Here is a 21,940-nt window from a genome sequence, read left to right as displayed (position 1 = left end):
TTGTCTTCAGCAGGTTAAAATAATCAGGTGATTAATGTAACCAACCACTGCATAGTAACACACACAGAGTAACACTGTTCACAAAATCAAGTCTGGAAAAGGTTACTTTTTGAATTAAGAGAACATCAGTAACAAGGCATGGATGGCAAAATCAGGCATTACTCCACGGCAGATTTCAGTTACCAGATGAGATCCACAACCTTTGCTACTAAACTATGCTCAAAGAATCATAACCTTTTTAGTACACTAAGAATCATGAAAGAATCATTTAGGTTTTAAAGTTTTACAATATAATTTACAGTGATATAGCATAATGGTATGTGTTTATCAAACTGGTTAAGGCAAACTTCTAACTGTTGCTTCATTATTTAAAATTTGAAAATGTCTTTAAAAACATTTACCCATTATAATGTGCAGTGCTGCAGTCACTGCGTGCTTAGTACCATAGAGAGTGTGGGCCAAAATATTAGTAGTACCTGTAAAAGTGAACACAAACTATTGTAAAAATAAGACAAATACAGAAGAAAAATAAAATACATACACAACTTTTTTTAAATGAAGAAACTAGGACATCTACTGCCTAAAAAAAAAAAAAAAAAAAAGAAAAAAAATGTCCTTCTACCAAATTACTTAATCTTGGTGACCGAAATGCTGAATAATACAATCTAAAAACCATTAAACCTTCTAGACATTCTATAAAATCATCTCTGCAAATTCATTCATAAGTGTCATAAAAACGAAGAGGAGAAAGGAGAAAAGCTTATTTCCTTTTTTTTTAAACAAAACAAAACACAACACACAACAACAACAACCACCATCTCCCTAAAAATCATCTCTTCTGTACATGAAGTGCTGTACTGAGGAGCTGTGCTAGAAGGCAGATTATCATATGATATGTTTGGGGAATATTTTTCAGTTCAAAAAATTATACAATACCCAGTCAGTGTAAAACTGTATGTTTCCCAGACAAAATTCTACTAGATCTAGTCTAAGACAGCTGCTGTGCCTCCTGCAGGCTACATTTTAGATTCTTAGAAGCAAGAGTGAATAAAATTAATTATTGCTCATCAGCTTTACATGAGAACACCCTGATGACCGAAAAACAGAGAGAATGTAGAATTAGATGTGTCTGACAAATTGTTGACTTGTATTCAGTGCATTAAAATTGACCTAACTTGTCTTTGCCATCGCCTGGACATTGGCAGAGCAGTTGTACTACCAGCCACTGGACAGAAGAGCTTAATTTATTTTGAAACAAGGGGAAAAAGTAGTCAATCAGCCAGTAAATAGAAAAGAATCAAGAACCAGCAATGTCAGCAGGGAGTGGAAAACTAGCTCTCAGTTGTAAGAAAAAGAAGCATCATTCTCAAGACTAATGTTTGGTGGTGATTCATATGTTAAGTCACTTTACCTGTGTAAGAAACAGCAATATACATGTAAATTTTGCCCTTCTGCTTTTATGCATAGGACATTGTGTATCAGATAACTTTTAAACAGCAACTTATTTTTAAAATCTTGAACAGGGAATACTTATGTCTTTCCAAATTGGGTACAGGTTTAACAGAATTTCAAGTTGCTTTTTCTCACTGATCATGACTCTGGCATTCCTTAGCCCAGCAGCAGGGCCATGGGATTCACTTCTGCAAAAATAAAGAACCAGGGCCTGCCATCAAGCAGGCAGAGTATTGAGCTTCTTCATATCACTGATTAAGGGCTGAATAATTCAATAACAGATTAATTAAAATAACAAAAATTACAAAAGAACAATTTAGAGCCTAACATGCCATAAAGGAATTAATTCAGTTAAATTTTCAAATCATTTTCTTGTTGCTTGAATTATTTAATGTGTTACAGCAGCAACAGGCAATTCTGGATGCTAAATGTGTCTTAAGTTTTACTGAAGCATTTAAACTTGTCTTTTAAAAGTGAGGGAGACGCAAGAGGAAAGGGGAAAACTATTACATTTCAGACAAGTAGCACTCAATATTTAAATAAGCACTTTAAAAGCATCATGCACCAGACTGAAAAAAATATGTTCATTCCAAAACTCTGCAATGTTTGATGTCATGTTAGCAGTAGGAAAAAAAAATGGAAAGACTGATGTACATAATTACAAAGCTCTAAAGGCATCTTATTCAGGAGTAAATGCTTCAAATTTTTTCAACAATTTCTCTGAATATTAATTTGTAAAATAACTGGGAATTTTATCTCAGTATCTACTAGAGCACCTGTTCCACCCTTAGAACACCTTAGTCTCTGAAAGTAATTCAAAATACTCAGAACCTCAAGGAAAGCCTTTGTAACATCAGAGAGAGGAGCTCTGAGTAAGGCTCTCAGGGTTCCTACTACATAAAGGAGATAAGTGAGGGACCTCTACTAAGATAACCAATGCAAAACAGTCTTTGAAGTTTACATTTCCAGTGGTACATAGAAGAAGTCAGGTTATGTAGAATTTTATTCTTTGAACAATTAAAAAAGCAGCAATTTAACTCATGTATTTCTCAGAATTTTATTGTTGACTATACTATTAATTTCTCTTTTTCAAAAACAAACAAACAAACAAACAAAAAAAAAAAACCCAAAAAAGTAATGTTTAAATAAACTCAAAAAATTTGGATTATGAAGTACTTGGAAAGAAGAATAAACCGATAACTTCAAAAGCTAAATGCGAGTCTTCACTTTTTTCTCCCAAAAGAAAGTCTCTCTAGATACGCTAACAAGAAGTCCAGTTTATTAACAATAGTACAATTTCAGTCATTTCAATCCAGTAACTTACATCCAACTAAAAGTAATTTGAACTCTCCTTTCTGTACAATACACATAAAAAAGGCAAAGAATGTAGTTCTACATACCATTTACTATGCAAAAATGGTGAGATTTTCAATTCAGTGAACACGAGAAACAGTTCTTAAAGGAAATTTCAGTGACAAAAAAAGATAGGTTTTATCTAAGAGGCAATTCTTCACAGAATAATACAAGCATATGTCCAACACTACCTCATGTTTGAATGATTTACGACATTTAAACTCTAGATTCAACTGATTTTTCTTAGCTAGTGAAGCTACCTGAAGAAGTAACTCAAAAATACTAAGATATTTCCTTCAATGAAATTTTTTCAACTCTTATCAGCTTTTATGGGAACCTCTCCAAAACAAAGGAAATAATACACACAAAGAGCAGATCATCATAAGCCATGAAAATCGTGTTTATTTCCTGTAAATTGGTAACAGGGAAGTTGTTATTCTGAAAAAAAAAATGTTTTTCTTTGTCACTAAGCATCAAGCTAATAAAAGAGCATGAGACAGAATACACTTCTAAGATCAAACTCAGTAAGTCTTAAGACTGGGATTCCTCATTTAAGTAAGAGTAATTTATCAATGCAGATGGCAGCAACATAACAAATGATCTCAGCTGAAGTCAATAGCAGTCTTCATACTGACTTTAATGAGAATTAAATCTCATTCTTACTAAACAGGATGGGCACAAGTAATTGCATCCTGCTTTTAAATCTGTGGAGATCATTAATATCTGCAGAAGCAAACAAGGCAAAACCCCACCCTTTCACGACTCCTGGGAAAATAAAACAAGTTCTGCCTGTGTTTAAAAGCATAAATAACTATCCACCCTTTCACAAGTTGAAGATCCAGACCATGTGCAGTTTTGCAGTAGCAAGTACAATCACTTTCTCTAAAAAAACTTTTAATACACGCCTAACAGCATTTTGAGCCCAGTAATGACTGAATAATGGATCTTATTACCTAGGTCCTATACAAGCAGGATGCCACACACACAAAAAAATAGCTTATAACCAGAACCAAAACAAAGCAAGCTATCATACAAAAAAATATTAGAACATAAGCTTTGCTGATTTAAGTGGTGATTTAGTAATAGTGGGTTTAATGTCATCATTAATCTTCCAAAGTCATCTAAACCTTTATCTCTCTTGTGTAAGCTTGATATATTATTTACCAATAACAAGATGGTTCCCCTGAACGCTGCTGTATTACTTCGGAGACTAATAACCTTTTTTGATGCTTGTGTATGGGCCTGCACCCCTCACAGATTACCAAGTCACATTTTTAGATCTCACTTCAACTACTCAATTTGATTTAAAAGGTTTAATTCATACAACTCCAGCATTTTTTAAACAGAAACAAAGAAGATTCTACTATTAATAAAATATAATTCTGTTCAAAATATTAACCAATTTTCTTGACGTTACAAACAACTTCCTACAACTTCCTTTCTATGAAATGTGCAGAAGCATCACAGTAAGGACAAAGTATCTGCAGGTCATGTAAAACATGACTGATGAAGGTACCAAACAGAAATTGTAGAGAAAAAAATTGTCCTTGGAAGTGCAAGCACTTCTGCAGTACAATTAACTTAATTAACCAGACAACATGAATATTCATAAGGCTGTTAATGTCTCCCCCATCCAAACAGATAAATGTGATGTAATGACTTCCTAGTCAAGCATAGCTAAAATTCTGATGAAAACTGCACCAACATTTTGGTTCTTTGCCTGAAATATCACAGAAATTAACAGCCCCTCAGTAATATTTTATTTTCTGAATTAATTGGAAATCATGAAATTATTTAAATGAACCATTTAGGACCAAAAGGTTCACAGTCATCAGATATAGATTGTCTCATGTTCTGTAACAACTGGATAGCTTTTTTAATGTCCTTCCAGTTCTCCCTCCCCTTCCTCCCATTCCCCCTCCGTGCAGTTTCTTAGCAGTAGTTCCCATAGCAACACACGCTCTTGCTCAGGGCCAGCAGTACAACCGTAGCTTCCCCACATCTCAGTCATTGCATTTGGACCAGAATAAGGCAGCTCAATGAAATGTTTTAGTAAAAACACACTCCGCTTTGGACCTTTCTCTTCAGGAAGTAAATGGTTTCAAAAGCAGCTCCTTCCCATCAAGTTGGTTGAAACTTCTAAATGCTGTCAAGGCTAAAATCAGATTTTAAGCCACTTAAATAATGGTCTCCTGTAATATTGTTTCTGTTCTTACTCAGCTGAAGAATCTAATAATTTGGTACAATGGATTTCTGAGAAAAAAATAATTAATTGACCATTGAATTCCATCTTCTTCAGGTACACAAAGATCATATATATCTGTTTCCTAACTGACTACTTTTTGGAATATCAATAACATGGAAATAAAATAAGCTATAGATTATTTTTAGGAACCTATTAAGGATTTTCTCAGACTATCATTCTATAAATTGTTCTCAACCTCTTTTAACAAAGTCTATGGCATTATGTGTAACAAGCCTTACAGCATTCTTCTGGGTTTACAAATCCTCTTTCGTCATGATATATTTGTCTTAAACAGAGGAGAGAAAGCACTAATGATGAGACACAGTGACCTAAGCACACCCAGAGAGCACAGAGTCAAGTCCTAGAGAGATTCTGACTCAACACCAGCAAGATATTCTCAGTAACTGAACAGATAGGAGATGGTCCAATTCCTGTACTAAAATTCATTTGCTTCATGTCTTGGAGATCACTGTGTCTTTTACCAATGCATTTTGAAATGTTTTTTAACTTGAAAGTCACATGAACATCCACACCAGAAGGTCGTGTCTGTGCAAAAATACTGTTTCTCTTTTAAAGAGAAGTCCAGAATCTGCCTGTACTAATTCTAACAAAGCCTCCCTGCCTGGCCCAAGTTACACTCCAAGAAGGGCAAATTCAGGAATTGGAAGGAGAAAGGACACATACATCCCCCCAAACAAACAAAATACCCCCCCATACCACAAGATGCAAGCACAAGTTAATAAAGGAGCAAGAGGATTTTTCCAGAGAGATGCAAACTTTTTCAGGTCTGTAGAAGCAAAGGAGAGAGAAAGCACATTTGTGTGCACAGTATTATTTTTCTTTAACATAATTCACAAAATGTATTCCTCGGACATCATTTAAAAATAGACCCTAAGCATGAATCCAACAGAGAATCCTGCCAAGAAATCTGAAGAGAGAAGTGAAACAGTATGGCTTATATTAAGGAAATTCTAGAAAACAAAGTTTTCATTTGGTATAATTTCTGGCAGCAAATAAGGGCAAAACTTGATCTTTGCACGGATCAGTTGAAAATTATTCATTTTTCTTCCTCTAGGCAAAGACCTCATCTGTGCATTACTATAAATTATCATAATGATTTAAAATCTAGCCATTTGTAATCAATCTAAATCACTAATTTAGGGCATTTATTCAATAGCTCCCTTAAGTAACTGAAGGCACCAAGAACTGCCTAGAGTAGCCAAAACTGTAAAACATGCCAGAGGGACTTAAAACAGATTACTTAAAAAATGTAACAGTACATTTTAGTCTCACCTGCTGGTATTACTCCAAGAGGAACCCGTGCTCTGACAGGTGTTGGTATATAGTCTGTGTCTTTTCCTGCATCTATCTGGGCTTTCAGTAGTAGACCATGAGCAACTTCACTGACAGATCCATCTCCACCAACACAAACTACCCTATTACAAAGCAAAAATGATAAATAGTTCAAAATAAACTCTTTCCCAGGTGACCAAACAAGTGGAAGGTAGATATCATGCACCATCTACAGAATGATACTTCAAAAAGATAAAAAACATTATTTCTTTAAGAACAGGCTAGGGCTTTGCTGTTAGATCAGTGAATTCTAACCAACGAGATACAAGCATCCTTGTTTCTGCTTTATTCTATCTGAGTGGAAGTAAATATATTTAAGAACTAACAAATTATTGCTTACCTTGTCACATGTCATGCATGTGAACCAATGAAATGGAAGAGTTAAGCACATGCTCAAGTGCCTCGGTGTAAAAGTTCTTTAAATCTTTCAATCCTAACCCACAGAAGCATTCCAATGCTTTTTAATTGCTCTTATAATAACAACTCACCAAATATTGCAATAAAATTAAAATACTTGAAAATAGCTAATTCCACACACTATGCAGGCAGTTGAGGGATTTAGCAAGGTATAAAACCCTCATGCCAGCAATCCTTTGCATGAAGGTACTTAATCACTCCTTCTGGAGAATGTAATTAAACTCCCACCTGCTGTGGCTACAGAGACAACTGCATTTGTCTGTAAAAGCTCTGTTACAGCAAACAACTTTTTCCTGTTTTTGTTTATTTAACTAACTATTCAAGTGATTTCCAAATCAGTAATGTTTGAAAGTTAATTTTAAAAGTAAATACATTTAAATGATAAAAATAATAACAGTACAATCCAAGTATTTACAATATAAATGTTGGATTTACTTTAGGAAGCACTTACTTAAAACATCTTCTTTCATATTTCTATATGAATGCAGTTATGAAACTATGTCCAATAATTCAACCAGATAAAACTGGTAAGCTCTTTATAAGAAAATACTCACTATGTTATTAAATGTTTAAATTAAATTATCTCAGGTCCTTCAATATTTTTCTTCAGTTCCTGTAATTTCCTAGGTATTTTTTTTAATTTCTAAATTTTTAGGAACATTTCCTCTATCTAGCTAAACACACTGTCCACATTTTAAAAAGAAAAGTACACAGCAAACACTTGGAGCACATTTTATTCCCACTTGTAATTGGAAGTCATCTCCTGTCTTTTGCCTCACTTTGCGTTTAGACTGGTTTATTCCTAGGCTTACAAGTTTCTGCCACAGCAGCAAAACCAGTTAATCTTTGTAGTACAATAAATTGTACACCTGGCAAGACTTATGTGGCCTGTCTTCTAGCTATTAACACTTTTGAAAACAGATGTATTTTCTTCTGATTTGGGGCAGGGTGGGAGAAATGGGAAGGCTATGTTTGTTATTGGAAATAGATGAAGAGTCCAAAGAATAACATAAAAATACCGCCAACTTTAATTTTTATTAATTTAGCATTCATCATCAAGAGTTGCCTTTTTGGATGGACATAGAGATATTGTCAGGGACTAGAGATTCCAAGGCTGATGGGTGAGAACCTGCTACACATAAAAGAGTAGAAAGTCTTGAGCAAACAGATTTGACTAAGACCTTGAAGAAGGCTCCTTAGATAAAGACACTTCTGTCTATCAGTCTAACCAGACACAAGACTAAGGTCTGACTAAACTGTGCTACTCTAAACAATATCCACAATACCTTTTCTCACCTAACTCCATGAGATTCTAGAACTAATAGAGACTGATTATACTAGAAACCAGCATTTCAGACTTTTTGTATGGCTCACTACATATCCCAAAAAGAGCTTTAAGAATGCTGTAAGATTTTCACAGTATGCAAAACTCCTCTTATATATATAGATATATTATTGAATCTTATTATTGAATGATTAATGTAAAAATGCCAAAGATTGCATTACTAATCCACGCCAGGTCTTTAGAAATGCTTGAACAAACATTGTCAGTAAGTAATAAAAAACCAAAGCATTGAATAAGAACTGATTTTCTCAGTCTTAACATGTATGTGAAACAGAGTAACTCATTAAATACCTACAAGCATAATTTTGGATGTAATACAAATAGAAAGTGATGTGATGAGGTTTACTAACATCCATTGCCACTAACCAACTTACCCATCAAATGCCTGGAGTTCACATTCTTTAAGTACTGAGAGAGCATGACCTTCATATTCGGTTACTGTGGAAAACAACATTATTTAATCATCAGAAGATCAGATAATTTAAGAGTTTTTTAATTCTTTTACCTTCTAACATAAGGAACATACAGAAATTCACTTCAGATATTTTATAAATAATTGAATGCATTAGAAGTATGAGAACATGTTTTACAGTTACACTCACTAAAAAGTGAGTCAGACATTAAAACTCAGCTGCCATCAGACACATGGGTATTTAGTGCATTTAAATTCTGAGAATTAGATATGTTTTTGCATCACAGTGCAAGTTTTAGCATTGACACAGTTGGTAAACTTCAGAAAAATGTAAGCATATCCTCAGTTAAGACTAAATTATTTCAGTATCAATCAAATTTAATTGCCTTTGTGCTAGGATATGCAAACTGCTAAATCAAAAATATGAGGAATTAAACAGGGAAGTAGGAAATCAAGCCAAATACCAGTGACAACAGAATATAACACACAGAGGAAGGTGGCACAAGTATACACCAGAGTTCATAGCCTCTGGAGGAAATGAATCTGTCACTCTACATTGATGTCTCTGTGTTTGCTGATATCCTACATAGCAGTGTAAATGCCAGTGAAGACAGGATAAACTGGCATACTACAGATGGCACAAAGCATCATAACTACATTTAGCATTTTCTAGGCCAGCTTTGCCAGAAGAGGCAGCCCAGCTGCAGCCACCCATCAAAGATTTTTGCTGACTGACATGACACTTGCAGATGGATTTTTTGTGTAAGAATGTGCATCATTATATGCAAAATTACATTAATCTTTCATGCTTGTCTCTGTCCCTGGTGCTAGCATAGTTCAAGGCTTTTCTCCAGTGTTTCTAAACACTTAAAATTATTAGTCTTGGTGTCTAAAACAATCATTCCATATCTATACTTGTTATAACAGTGTTTCTACAGACTATTGAAATGCTGCTTACAATAACTGAAAACACCTTTCTCCCGAAATATATGCACACACAAGAATGCAAGTATACATAGTGAGTGTATATATAATTTAAAAAAAAAAAAAAAAGTGATAACATTTTTACAATTCACACTAAACAATTGTGTATCACCATGTAACTTCAACATCTTCCAACAGTATCAGTAAAGTTCTAGTGCTTGGTGTTTTTAAATTCTTAATTAAAAACTAGATTTTTATTATACCAAAGGCAGAGAATTTAACATTTTGCTATAGAAATACCTATCACTATAATACCTTTCAGGAATTATTTACAGACTTTACTTTCATGCAGGACCTCTTCTGGAAGCTCAAAACACAATATTTAAGATATCATACTCAGTTTTGCATTTACTGACGGGAACTATCCTTTTGTCATTGCCTGTAGACTGCGAAAAAAAGTGACCAATAAAACTGTGCCTCATGCAAAAATGCTATGAAAGAAATTGTTCCCATGAAAACAGAGTTAGTTACCAGGCTACATGCTTTTTAAAGGAACATGATGAGATTTCAAAAGTTATGAATACATAATTAAAATGGTACCATGAATAAGTTTTTGTTTTGTAAAAGAAAACATGCTCAGTGGTTTCCTAATGCTGTTACAAAATTAATTCACTCAAAGAACAAGAACAGGAAAACAAAGAGAACTCGTGTACAGAGAAACCAATAAAGGCAGTAAAAATTACTAGTGTTAGCCAGATTGATGGGGACTCCATCCTCTTCGCATCTAAGATTTTAAATTTGGAATTATACAGAAGGACTGCTGCAATGCTTAACACTGGGGATGATCCCAAGAAATTTAAAATTTAATGAGAGAATGACAGAGGCATCTATTTTGAAACATTGTGACAAAGAGTTAATGAAAAAAATAAGTTTCCAGGAAAAAGATTCATGAGAACACATAGAAGAGCAATCAAGTAGGAAAAAAATTAAGAAATCCAACACTAACACAAAAAACCACGTCTATAAAGTTTTCTGCAGGGTTGACAACCTCCAGTGTGACACATCAATGTAATTCTGATAGAGTGAAAAAGCTAGATGTCTGAATACATGGATACATGGTCCTGTTCTAATTCAGGGGTGAGAAAAAAAAAAATGGTAAGAGGAAGAAAGAGCTTTAACCTTTTAAGAAAGATTCAGATTACGTATTTGAGGGGGTGGGAAAATTCACAAAAATATTATTTAATGCTTTTTTCAATGATTTCTAATACATAACTGAAAAAGTTTTCCTTTTTCTAGGACATTTTGTTCACAACGTGGAAATTCCAGTACAAATTAAGTTTCAAGTAACAGCGTTCTGAAAAAGGGGCACTGAGAGTGTACCTCATTGGAACGGCCACATACTCCACAACATTGTAACACCACATCTCGTGTATCCAACAAGAAAACTGGGGTTCACTCCCTACATATAGAAAAAGCAACGTATAATTGGTTCAACACTTCAAAATGTGGGACACTGCCATATGACATATGAATACTGACACTCATGTCACAGACTAATGCCAATAGGATTAAAATGGCTAATGATAACAGATTAACTGGTATTGACATTGGTTGGAAAAAAAAAAAAAAAAAAGTAATGTTATTTACTGTATAGAAAATTTAAACCAATGTTATTTATCCACTTGTCAATCACCCTCTTCTCCTTTGTGATTCTGCCCTAAAAATGAGGGTGTGGGGACGGCTAATTTTTTTTTCCTAAACATTCAGCTTGTAACTGTGCATAAATGGAAGCAAAAGAGTCAAATCCAGGGCTAGAAGTGAGACAAACCAGGAGTCTGTAGGGGTTAGCTTCATTTCTTTTTCTTTAGTATGTGTAAGATTTTGCAAGTTACTAAAATATTTCTAAGATACTACCACAAATTTTCACTATTTGCCCGTACTTGTAGGTATCCCAAATGCAGATCAAGCTTTTGTTGAACAGGATTTTTCAGAGGAGTCACCAGTCTTCTCCTAACAGCCAATATCCCACCTGCAGCACTCAAGATTGCCAAACTATTAAAAGACTTTATAAAGACCAGTTTTTAAGTATTGCTTAGCCTTACCTAAAGTACTGCTTCAGTTTAAATTTGTTAATTCCCACTTTCTACTGCACTGAGCACTTCAGAGATCTGCTTATTCCATGTAACAAAAATAACAACAAAAAAGCACTTTTAAAGACTTTTTTTCACTAAAATTAATACATCTCATTTGGCACAAAAGAAAAAAAAAACAACCTACCAAACTTAAAGATAAGGAACAACCAGTTCCAGTATAAGTTGGGGAATGACCTATTAGAGAGCAGTGTAGAGGAAAGGGACCTGGGGGTCCTGGTGGACAGCAGGATGACCATGAGCCAGCACTGTGCCCTTGTGGCCAGGAAGACCAATGGCATCCTGGGGTGTATTAGAAGGGAGGTGGTTAGTAGGTCAAGAGAGGTTCTCCTTCCCCTCTACTCTGCCCTGGTGAGACCACATCTGGAATATTGTGTCCAGTTCTGGGCCCCTCAGTTCCAGAAGGACAGGGAACTGCTGGAGAGGGTCCAGTGCAGGGCAACAAAGATGATGAAGGGAGTGGAGCATCTCCCTTATGAGGAAAGGCTGAGGGAGCTGGGGCTCTTTAACTTGGAGAAGAGGAAACTGAGGGGTCACCTCATTAATGTTTACAAATATACAAAGAGTGAGTGTCATGAGGATGGAGCCAGGCTCTTCTCAGTGACAACCGATGATAGGACAAGGGGTAATGGGTTCAAAGTGGAACACAAAAGGTTCCACTTAAATTTGAGAAGGAACTTCTTCTCAATAAGGGTAACAGAACACTGGAACAGGCTGCCCAGGGAGGTTGTGGAGTCTCCTACTCTGGAGACATTCAAAACCCACCTGGACGCCTTCCTGTGTAACCTCATCTGGGTGTTCCTGCTCCGGCAGGGGGATTGGACTGGATGAGCTTTCGAGGTCCTTTCCAATCCCTGACATTCTGTGATAACTGGAGAAAGTAAAGGCCGTTTCAGAATTCACTTATTTACATACATGCCTTTTGACTGCCGTATATTCTTGAGTAGGAGATAATACCTCCACTCCAAACTTCTGTTGGAATACACTGTTTAGTGAGAAGTTACAATGAAAGGTAAAATCTGGCAAGCTTGATGAGACAGGAAACAACAGCCAGTTACCAAAATACAAGACTGGATGAGGACAGCTCTCTCTTTCAGCACACCACTATCAAAGCTGGTTGGGTTTTGGTTTGTTTGGCTGGTTTTGTTTTGTTTTGTGTTTTGTTGTTGTTTTATTTTGGGGTTGGGAGGGGTGTTTCTTTGTTGTTTGGTTTTGGGGGCAGGTGTTTGTTTTGGGGGAGAGTTGTTTTGGTATGTTTTTTGGTTTTGTTTCAGCAACCTGTAAGTCTTGTGTTGTGTGTTTGCTGGAAGTCACTTCAGAGGTTCAAATTTGCTTTAAGATTTTTGTGTACAATGAGTTTCAAGCTTTAAATATGTGCATGTGAAAAGACTAAAATTAAAATCATCTTCAGTGTAAAAATTGTACAAAAGCCTTCAACTTTTACTTCCTAATACACATTTGTACACCACTACGTATATAAATATTGGCCATGTTTCAGGAAAGCAGTAACAGTGAGATGCAGACTCCACAAAATCTGAAGCAATTATGGGAGGGGGAAAAAATGTTCAATTTACTTGAAATGAGGTACTTGTCTTATTGGAAGATGGCACCAGTAGACAGGACTTTCACTCAGCACCCACCACCACCCTTTCTTTTTTAAAAAATTTATTTTAATGCATAATTCTTAATTATTTAGTTCTCTACCAGCATTTAAAACTGTAGTTTTCTCATTTTGCCTGTAGGAGGAGTGTTAGTCAGCTAATAAGCACAATAGTATTTGGACACTGCCAAAATAAACTTATTTTAAAGATAAGCCATTAAACATATATCTGGCTAAAAACAGAAGTTTCTTTTCAAAATTTAAAACAATAATAATAACAATTTTAAAAACCTAACTATTTTTATTCAATTAGGAAAAACGTTTTTAAAACCACTACAAATTATATTAAGAGCTCATATGACATTGTATGAATTAATGTAAAAATATTGATACAGATTTGGTTTATTATTTCAGCTTAGGATTCCAGGTGACATTACATAGCTAAAAATCTAATCTCACACAGGTTAATGATAATGCTGTCTTTAACAGGGTCTAACAAACAAGGTTATGTTCACAGCAAAGAAATACTGAGTAGTAAGGCAAACAATTTTAAAAAGGCAATTTTCTTTACAGAGTTGTTTAAAGTAAAGCAATAAATATTTTAACAATATGACAGTCATCTCTAAATAAGGTTTGCCTGACCAAAAAAAAAATATATTTCAAAAAACTGTGACCAAACAAGGCTAAGTTCAATTTCTAAGAAAACAAGATTATTATTAATCTCATCACACTATCATCTGTGCTTTGCAGATGAAAAATACACCTCTGAGAATCAAAACTGATCTAAAGCTACTGGCATTCCCTTGTCAGTTAAGGGAAGTTAAGAAATTATCACTACAGAATTCTAACACAAGCAATCTTTTTCATGTGTCTTTAATGGTCAGTTGATTTTACTTTAAATTGTGGGCTAAGTAATTTAAAAATACATAGACACAGGTAACAAAATTAGTAAAATAAATCTCATGTACAAACATCTATTGCATTATTATATCCTCATGCCTATATCAGATTTGCTCAGAATTATTCTTGCCCTGCAACCTGAAGTAGTCATGATTTCATAAGAAGTTTAACAGACAACTGTAGGATGAGACCTCTGTTTTATCATTTGTTTAAGATGGAACTGATTATTTTGCAAACCAACTACAACAAACATAGGAAAAAGGCTTTTTGGTGTTAAATGTCTTGCATCAGAGTTTTCATGTCACATGAATTTGAAATGCATAATCTAAAATTAGCAGTGTATTAAAGGGAATTGTAATACTATGGATAAAAAATTATTTGGAATGGGAAATACTAACATCATTTCTCTGTAAACTTGGGTGTTTTCAGGGACAAAATCTGATGCAGCCTAAATTTCATTCTCTTCACAGAAGGAGGCAAAAGGAATGATCAGATCATTATGCGTTACTGCTTTAAAAATATTCATTGTTTCCCTGTTCAGTTTCTCATAAAATGTCAATCAAGGGAAACAGCCAAACGGAACTCTGGCAGAAACTGGGAACCTTAAATCCAACCCTGCTATCAGGAACCCATTGCTGAGCAGAAGGCAGCATCGCTACAACATGAAAGTTCTACCTTTCATTCCCCAGTTTGCAAGTCATGCCCATGTGCCTCGTGAGAGCTGCCCTTGTCATCACAGAACTTAATCATTCAGGCTCCATATCATCCCTGAAACTGAGTCAGAACCCAGAAATAATGTCTCCTTTGGATAAGCCCCTCTTATGATGTCAGGCCAATAGATGTTCTCAGAAGAGAAGTAATACTTAAGGACATGTGTTTGTCAGAATGCAGGAACAACTCTTAGCAAGTACATACAACTCTCAGACATTGTGCTTGTTTCTTTTTATAGAATGCTTGCTTTAAAAAATGCAAAAAATATATTACTAGTATTGATAGCTATAGGGGAAAAATAATCAATGAATAACAGAATTACTAAACCATTTTTTGATAAAACAAAAATACATTATCTTGTATATATCTATCTGTTGTATATATCTGCAGTTCCAAATGCACTACTTGCAGGCAAAGCCAATAAGGATTAGCAGTAAATTCAAATTGTCTTGCACACTTAAGTACTAGTTTCACAAAGGATTAAACTATGCTCTTGAAGCAACTTACCTGTGACATCAGTTTTGATGTCAGCAAGCTTGAAAAGAGGTGCAACTTTTTCATAATAAACATGAGTGGCTTCTCTTTTGTGGCTGCTTGGATTGACAAACACTTTTAAGGATTTGGGTCTATTTTGAAAGCCTAGAAAGAAAACACAAAATATGTAAAATTGCACACAGCTCAGCTATTTTTATAGCTTCAATGAATTTTTAATATTAGATCCATTACAGTTCTTTAACAGGATAAATAAATTATAGTCTCAAAAAAGTCTCAGTTTCTTCTTGGATTTTTGCTATTTATCTTTAAATTGCAGTACTGATTACTTTTGAGTGTACAGTTCATAAACAGTAGAAATTAATCACCAGGAAAAAAATGTATATGCCATAACCTAGTTAAACCCTGACACAGGAGCAGTGTGAATGTGGAGAAGTTCTACGATTTGGCAACAAAAAAACCCAAACATCAAAACCAATCCTTCTCGGAATTTAATATGAACAGTCCCAGCAGGCATATGACAATAACACCCAACAAAACTGATAATACAATCCAACATTTTTGCTTTCCAAGATGCAAACCAAACAGTGCAAAGGAAATGTCTCATCTCAAAAGATGTCCAAAGAAATACAAAGGAATAGAAGACTTGGTAGTATCATTCAGAAATCTGAGAAATATTGCTCTTTTTCTTGTTTCAAAATGTTACATTTAGGTCTTTGAAATAACAAACAACACTAAGAAATACTGCTATGCAAACACTACCTTGTCTTGCACATTTATCCCATTAAGTAATTTTATTATTCGGAATATTGCATTTTGTTGACTGGTAAATAATTTCTACTAAAACAATAACATTAGTCTTCAAATTCTCTTTTCTACAATTGCTACAATTGCCATGATTCAGTGAGGTTGGTTTGCTACAAAAAGCAACTGGTGGCATATGATATTGCTGTTCCCTTGGTAGTCATTTAAAATATATTAGCTGAACAATTTTTTGTCCAAGTAATTAATTTATAAATTCTAAATTTTCTTTTAGTATCAAATTAGACTATCACTTTCTTAGCCAAATGAAAGCTAGAATATCTGGCAAGTACACCGCTTTCAACATTCAGGAACAAAATTAGTAGCAGGCCACAACCCCAGAAGAAATCAAGAATGAAAGCAGGTCTTCCTGTCCCCTGTCAATTATTCAATTTTTACAGCCGCAGGTACCTTCCGAGTGTCAGCTGGTACTTCCTGAAGCTCTTCCTCCTCACTCTACCTCATTGACTGACCAGGAATAATTCCTTAGAGCAATTATAGCTAAGTACTATTTCAGCAGCAAATGGGAAAGTATTCCTTAAGATCAAAATATCTAATAACAATATATAAGTCCTACAGACTATTTTTTCACTTATTTAAACACAAGGTAGCACTTTAGTCAGTTAGTGTTACTAAATCTTAGAAGATTTCTTAAAGATCCTGAAGGAAAATACTGTATCAGTTTGCTGCTATAGCCTGAAAGCATACATAAAAAACAGGATTTCAAATTCTATTTATGGCAAAATGTTACACACAGTGCCATGTCATCGCACAACAAATTAATCCTGATATATCCTTGATGCCTGTTGAATCTTAAATGTCTTAGGTAACACACCTTAGTACTTATATTTAAAAGTATCTCATTTATAAAGGAGATAAAAAGAAAATAAGGAACTTTGTGAGGACAGTGGATGTGCTGAAGGGCAGGGCTGCCATTCACAAGGACCTTGATTAGCTACAAGAAAGATTTTACAAAAGCCTCAAGATGTTCAATTCAGACAAACATGAAGTCCAGCACCTGGCCCAGCAAAACCCTCACAGTGGAGGCTGGGGACTGACCTCTTTAGACAGTATCTGGAGTTCCTGATTGACAAGAACTTTAAATGAGTCAACAGTGTGCCATTGATGCCATGAAGGCTGAATGCTTACTGGGTTTGCAGTAAAAAGAGGACAACCAGCAATTCAAAAGATAACACTATGGCCTTGAATCACCATCTTTTGAGCCTGAATCTCAAAAAAACTGCATCCATTTTTAGGTCCCCCAGCACAAGACTGGTAAGGTGGAGTGAGTCCAACAGAGAACTGTGACTACAACAAATAGCTGAAGAGGTCACATGTGAGAGGCAGAGGTTGCTGGCTTTGTATAGCCTTCAGAAGGGAATCTACCTAAATGCTGTCCTTAGCTATCTATGTGGGAGTAACAAAGACCACCAAGCCAGACTTCTTGCAGGTGCAAGAACAAAAATGGAACAGACACAAGTTACAGCAAGGAACCTTTCAATCTGAAATAAAGAAATAAAACCAAACTCTACAGTGAGGGCAGTTAAACCATGGATCACCTTGCTCAGAGACGCTGTGGAATGTCCATCCTTACAGATTTTCAAAACTTATCTGGACATGGCTCTTAGCAACTTGTTCTTGTTTAGAAGTTCACCTGCTTTGAGCAGGAAGCTGGAACAGATAATGTCCAGCGGTCCATTCCAACCTAAAATATCCTTGATTCTCCAGAAACAAACCCTGCAGGTGTGTAATATAGTATAATTTCTAATAATAGAAATTTCAGCACTAGTAAGGAATACTACACGAAAGTTCCCAAAGACTATTAAAACACATAAATCATCATCATACAGGCATTATAATAACTTTTATTCAAGACATTTAACAGAAATCTGGTATTGTTGCAGTCTTTCAGAAGACATAAAAATATTAAGACCAAAAAAAAATAATTTTAGTAACTAAATATTTTGCCTAAAGTGTCAATAGAAATTAAACTGAAAACTACAAGATTTAAGACTCCTGATTTAAAAGATACAATATTTACCCACATTCATAAATGTGCTGTCACATTTCTTATCTTCTCTATGGGAATTGTTACCTATGATCAGCTGTCACTAAATGCTCAATACCTAGAGACACAAAACTGTAAAAACTGACTTGAATCTTTGATTTCTAAGTAAAACATACATTTAAACTTAAATATATACATATACACAAAATATAATACACGAAGTGGAGGGAAAGAATAGCGAAGCATAGAGTTTGTAGAAGTAGAGAAAGGTGATGAAGTGTCATAAATGCTGTTACCCAGAGAGCGCAAGCTACAATATTGCTAAAGCACCATTAGGAGAAAACTGAAGGAAAAAACCCAAACATCACTATCTCACTTAACTGTTTTTGAGTTTTAGGTGTAAAAATTTATGCCCCAGGTAGCCATATAAAGTTTTAAAAGAAAGCATAAGCAGTCAAAAGAATAAAGACTTTTCAATTGGCAGGGAAAAAATGCTAGATTTTTAAGGAGAGAGTTGAATTTGTTTTGTTTTTAACCAAAAATTCATTCCTTAAATGATTGTAAACCAAGAACTGTATTTACCATTATGAAAAGTAGATCAGAGTTAATACATAAGTTCTAGTGAGATTCTCAAAAACCAAATAAATTCACAGGATAAAAGTGTTAGAATATTCTCTTTATGCCTACTTGAATATCAACTTACAGTTTTAGAGAGGTAAGCTATTTTGTTTATAGAAATAGGTACAAAAATAAGGCATTTGAGCAGAGATATGGTGCCCTAGTGATGTGGGGTTTTTTGTGCCAAATGATTGCCAACTGACATGAAAGGATGAACATGCCAAAAATTATTATTTATCATTCCCACCATGCTCTGGATATCTTATAACACACCAGAAAATAGTGTTTAATGAGAAAACATCCAATAATTGTAAAAAATAAAACTTTGATGCAACTATATGGCAAAACTTCTTTAAAAGTATTTTAAAATAATAATAGCCCTTTAATTTTCTTTAAACAATATCTATATGAATGAACCAAATCTCATTTACTGCAGTCTGCAACTGATTTCAGTCTGTCAGCCTTTTGGTGTTCTCCTAACTGGTGTTCAGTTATTGTTTTCTGTGGCTGCTCCATTCGAAATGAACCAGCAGCCTAAAGCAGGAAGGCCAACTGTTCCTCTAGTACTAACAAATGTGCTAATATGCACTAGTTTAAACTTGATCTATCAAGTGAATCAGTGAACCATGAAGGGTGGTGGGTCAATCAGGGTGTTCTGAAAACAAAGGCTCATAGGGCAGCAGAGACGCTATGCTCAGACATACATCTGTGCTGCTTTCAGTTCTTAGCTTTATGAAAATGGGTTTATGTTACAAAAGTTAAGAGCTTGAAATCACGTCATTACCACATATGCTTATAAATACTTTATACAACAGTAAGAATATTATACATGAGGAAAATTAATAATATGAGACAGATTTGTTAATGTAACTATGGAGACACCACTGTTAATATTAACTAACCAAAGTTAATGTTTAACATTAATGGTTTAATTAAAACTTCATGCATGAAGTTTCAGACACTCATATCAAATCCCACTGTGAGCGATACTACAGAATGGTAGATAAAAATAAAATGCATTTCAGGCATTTTTTTGCTACTTTGCCATTTATTCTTAATGACATTTACTGTCTTCTGATAGTTTACAGAGTTTTTAAGCAAAATCTTTTCAAATCACCTGTTAATAAAAATAAGTCTTATCTTGCCAAAAAGAAAAAAAAAAAAAGCTTTGACAATTATGCACTTCCATTTCTGGGGCTATCTTAACCCTTTAAGTAACACTGGGCATTTGTGTGCATAGAGGCTATTACATTAAACAGTGAATGCCAGAGACAGAGTATGTGCACTATATATGGCCGTAAGTCCAGGTAAAAAAAGATGCAAAGTACAAATGGAAATCACTGAGAGTCAGGTGTACAACAGGTCTGACACGAGAAAGCAACATATTAGAATCTGACAAAGCTGCCATCTGGGGCTTTCCAGGAGCCAGTCCAGAACCAAGGCTCCATAGGTGCATGCCTTAAAATGGCAGTGGTAATTTTATGTCAGTTTAACAAATAAGCCATATACAGAAGATCAGTTTTCCTGAACACCACGTCATTGAACAAGCTCGTCATATCTAGCTGGTGTGCATCTGAACCGCAGCAATGTTATGCAAATAAAAAAGAACTTATTTAAAAGCAGGAAGATGGTAGTTCAGGTGTTTGTTACTCTGCCACAAATGCACAAAAAGCCATAATAGCAGCCACTGTAAATTCTACAACTGTGTGTTACTTCTATTATGACAGGCATCATAAAAAATTATAGCCTAGTTAGGCTTTGAATTGAAGTACTCTGAAATCAAGTTCAAAGCAACAGAGGATACTCACTGTGAAGAGAATAAGTATGAGCAGGAAAAACCATGCAAGAAACATTCATGTCAGACACAAAACGCACAGTAAAACTGTGTACATAGTATTTCAGAAAAAAGGAAAAAAAAATGAAATCTTGACTAGAACAATCTCCAAATAAATCTCTAGTTTGTATCATCACTGATAAACTTGCTATTGTTGTTTCTTAATGAATGTATATGTGTAAAAATCTAAAACTTGTCAAAGAGCAAGGTAAATAAATAGAAATTGCATTTATTTTCAAAGGAGACACACCTTTTCATAACATTTAGCCATTCTGACAAATGAAATTGCATGTTTACTGTATAGCCATACCCAAACATATATACATTCCACTTTGGTATTAATAAATCACCTGCTTTTAATTTGTCCCAGCCTAGAAACAATAAAAACCTTCAAAGAAATAATGCAGCAGTTAATGAAAATTAATTTTGTGATCACATAGATTAGAAAAGAGACCTGTACACTTAATTTTGACCATTTTAGAATAATGAAATTTTAATTTTATCCTGCAGTTCAGAAAGAAACCAAAAAGGAGCCAAATTTAGCTCATTAGCAAAGATGTCATCAGCACTATTATGAAAGTAATCTGTTGCAAAAACTATGAAAGTTCATCACTGTTTCAAGCAGAGCTATATATCAATGTGCCTTTTGAGATTTCAGTTACTGAGAAATCAACAGAAGTTACCTGAATTTTACACTTTTAGTTCAGATTTGAATCCCACTGGGAACAATGTTTGGTACCTTTTAAATGAGAAGACTTTTTTCTGAATTATACCATTACTATACCATCACTGTTTGAACTACTGGTAAGTTGCCTCTGCCACACTACATGCAGAAATGATGCTGCTTTTTTGCTGATTTCCTAGATAGAAAGGCAGTTTGAATCTCTACTTAAGACTTCAAAATGTAACAGTATGAAAACTACTTTTATTGTAATTACAGAACTTAAAACAATATACACATTAGTAAATATTATTTTGGGGGTTGTGACTGGTTATTTTTCCTGAAGTAAAAAGAAAGGAGAAAAATGTACTGATTAGAGATCAAGAAAAATCTGCACAAGGTTTCAGCTTCTGGTGAAAGACCAAAGCTGAAGGAAGAACTAGAAACAGCAACACTGCACAGAATGTTTTTTTTCAGGTTCAGGTGGTTTCCAATTACAAAGCTATAAAATAGAGACTGCACCTCGAAGTCAAGGCAACCTGAGCAAGAGATACTGCAGCTTTTTTTCTGTGAACATATGGTATCACTGCTCCTGATGGATGGAGGGTAATCTGGGAACAAAACAGACATTTGCTCCTTATGCAAATGTCCTTGCCTTTATGGG

General features: G+C 34.7%; 1 protein-coding gene across 1 annotated transcript in view; it reads right to left on the bottom strand.

Annotated features, from left to right (window-relative positions):
• The window catches only part of CERKL (CERK like autophagy regulator), a gene marked incomplete at both ends in the record, with an annotated part of 55,137 nt that overhangs the window by 7,305 nt on the left and 25,892 nt on the right, over positions 1-21,940 (bottom strand). Inside the window, 4 exons of the mRNA XM_080346950.1 lie at positions 402-476; positions 6,344-6,486; positions 8,540-8,603; positions 15,370-15,501. Of these exons, the coding sequence (XP_080203076.1) occupies positions 402-476; positions 6,344-6,486; positions 8,540-8,603; positions 15,370-15,501 (414 nt within the window). The remainder of the gene's footprint in view (positions 1-401; positions 477-6,343; positions 6,487-8,539; positions 8,604-15,369; positions 15,502-21,940) is intronic.

The sequence above is a fragment of the Nesoenas mayeri genome (assembly GCF_963082525.1).
Source record: "Nesoenas mayeri genome assembly, chromosome: 6".
NCBI classification, from domain to species: Eukaryota; Metazoa; Chordata; class Aves; order Columbiformes; family Columbidae; genus Nesoenas; species Nesoenas mayeri.
This window is presented reverse-complemented; position numbering and strand designations above follow the sequence as displayed.